Raw genomic sequence first — 2,777 nt, forward strand, 5'->3', positions numbered from 1 at the left:
CTCCAATATTTTAATTGTATTTTGTTACGTATCTTACTCATATCTTGAGATACTGCTGGATCAATTTGATTATATAAAAAGTATTTTTTTAATAGTTTCGCTGCATCAAGTGCTTGTTTGATGCTTGGTGAAGGGACAGGATCGTCTTCTTCAACAACGTACACAGCTGCAGTTCTTATCTATTTCGACAGCTTAGAAAGTACTGCTCAATGATTTATAATGCCGCATTGTTGTCGTTAAATAGAGTGAGCGCGACGCTATATAGAGTGTAATATTGTTTAGAAAACACTGTAAACCAACCAAAGTCAAGCAATTTCGACGTTTTAAGGAGTTTGTCGTTAAACCGAGTGACGTTATAAAGAGTTTACACTGTATTTCTATTCCTGTTTAAGTAACAAGTAAAAAAATCAATTTATAATTTTAATAATTTTGCAAACAACTGAAAATGTATCTCGATATTTTTAAATTATATACTTATACATCTACTTGTAAATGATTTTGAACATACCATGCTATGACCACATTTCGTTCCTTCGAGTGCTGGATGTGAAGTCCACGTATATTTTTCTCTATCGCAATGTAGATCTCGACATATGTCTTCTAATGGTTGATGAGGCGAGTGTTTGCTATCTTTCCCATACTTTAATCTACCTGTCATCGATCAGAGCATAATATTATACCTATTACGTTAATATTTAGACAATATTTATAAATTCATAATTTTATTCTGGCTGTAACTTACACTGCTGATCGGCATTGAATCTTTCACCCGGTAAATTACCTTCGGCTTCATGATCCAGTTGTCCAGCAGAATTACCGTGATCAAGGAGACATTTTGATTGAGGAGTGCTAAAATGCGTCTGAGTTAAAAAAAGAACATGGCAATTGGAATTAGTGTTTGCGTAGGTTACAGGTACCTACATGCACCATCCCATATAGGAAATCACGACAAGACCATGCTTGGCGCAAGATTGTTCAATTATGGTCCGAGATAAACAGTCAATATTGGACCAAGTATGAAAAATGCCTGGTTTGTCACTTCGGCCCAAGCCTGATTGGCAAACTTGGTCCACGACTGGACAGCCAATGCCGAACCAAGACTTGGTGAACAATACTGGCCAAAGATTGGAGAGCCAATATTGGATCAGGATTTGATAAAAACAATATTAGCTCCACATTGGGTCAAGACATGGAGATCAAAATTAATCCAAGATTGGGCAACTGTGTCTCTTTCCATCTTGGCCAATACTTCGTTGCCTAGTATTGGATATATATTGCCGAAACATTGATCCAGTATTGATAAACCCATGCTTGATTGTCCAGTATTGGACCAAACTTAGCGAAACGTTAGTAAACTTAGTATTGGCATTTGAGAATTGCCCGAACTTTAGACCAATATGGAGAAGCATATGCTTGGCTTCCCACTGCTGGTCTAGGTTTGGGTCTGCCGGGATTTCCTACATGGGATATATCAAGTTAAAGATTTTGGCATTCTATTTGGTTGATTAAGAAAGAGTGCCGGGCATTTCACGGGTATCGAATATATACATCTGATCATGAGTGTTATCAGATAAAAGCTACATGTGTCTATATATTAAGAAAAATCAAAAACACCGAAAAATTTCAACTACAAGATTGGACATACAGGGATGTACGTACTGAGGAAAATCGTGAGTGAAAATCACCTAGTTAGACACGTCTTTCTTTTATTTTTCGAAATGTCAATAAGTATTTAATCCAACTTAAAACTTAATAAATTATCCTTATACTTACTTACTCTAAAAATGTTTGCAAGTATTTTTTACTACAGGGTGACCAAGTTATTTTGCCACTTCCAAGCGTTGGCGACATAATATAACTCGTAGGGTCACAATTATTATCAGCCAGCGGCCCGTCGTGTCTCATACCGAGACTGAAATATTCAAACAAACAGAAAATCAATTAAAATAAAATAAAAAAATAGATGGAAAGTGAACTTACTTATGTCCAATTTCATGGGCTACTACATAAACGCTTTCGAAATGTCTTCCTTCGTTTACGGTGCAACTACTTGTTGGTGTGCACATTCCTGCAACTGGGGCTAAGCCTAAATAACATTAGAAGCAAATGTGAGATCGATGAGATAATGTCTGAAACTATGTAAGTATATCCTAATATTATCAATAAATCAGGTTGTTGTAGAACAAACAGAATAGCTCAAAACCCCAACGCCAAATCACGACACTGTAGTTGTCCGAAGCACTTTTCGGTAACAAAGTTACCTTCTTCAGGGACTGAAGTAAACTAAACCTAAATGAGAACTAATCCTAATTTATACTGATAGTTGTTAAGGTTCAGTGAACATGACCCGAAGCCAACAAGGTAGATGTTCAATGGACCTTAACATCATCATCATAAACGTAATTAAACTAAACTAAATAGCGGAGATCCAGGGATGGGACCGTTGTCATTGTTAAGAACAATTTGTTTATTTTTATAAATGTATAAACTTTCAAAACTGTTTAGTAAACGATTATTCCTAACTTCTTTAACTAACTTAAGGTTATTAATATTAATATTATGTCCATCAGTAAGAATATGTTGGGCAACACTAGATTTTTCTTCTCTACCAAACCTAGCATGAGCTAGATGTTCTTTAAATCTGGTTTTGATTGAACGTCTAGTTTGTCCAATATATTTTTTACTACAGTCATTACAACTAATTTCATATATCCCCGACTTTTCTAAGAATGGAATTTTATCCTTAGGGTTACCAAGGAGAGTTTGAATGGAGTTGC

The 2,777-nt window shown here is 35.5% G+C and overlaps 1 protein-coding gene across 1 annotated transcript in view; it reads right to left on the bottom strand.

Annotated features, from left to right (window-relative positions):
- Window positions 1-2,777, bottom strand: part of LOC108744436 (A disintegrin and metalloproteinase with thrombospondin motifs adt-1) — a 30,560-nt gene that overhangs the window by 5,223 nt on the left and 22,560 nt on the right. Inside the window, exons 5-8 of the mRNA XM_018480192.1 lie at window positions 1,981-2,086; window positions 1,778-1,912; window positions 743-849; window positions 509-651 (exon numbers count right to left, since the gene is read on the bottom strand). Of these exons, the coding sequence (XP_018335694.1) occupies window positions 509-651; window positions 743-849; window positions 1,778-1,912; window positions 1,981-2,086 (491 nt within the window). The remainder of the gene's footprint in view (window positions 1-508; window positions 652-742; window positions 850-1,777; window positions 1,913-1,980; window positions 2,087-2,777) is intronic.

Source organism: Agrilus planipennis, unplaced genomic scaffold (genome assembly GCF_000699045.2).
Source record: "Agrilus planipennis isolate EAB-ADULT unplaced genomic scaffold, Apla_2.0 scaffold29, whole genome shotgun sequence".
NCBI classification, from domain to species: domain Eukaryota; kingdom Metazoa; phylum Arthropoda; class Insecta; order Coleoptera; family Buprestidae; genus Agrilus; species Agrilus planipennis.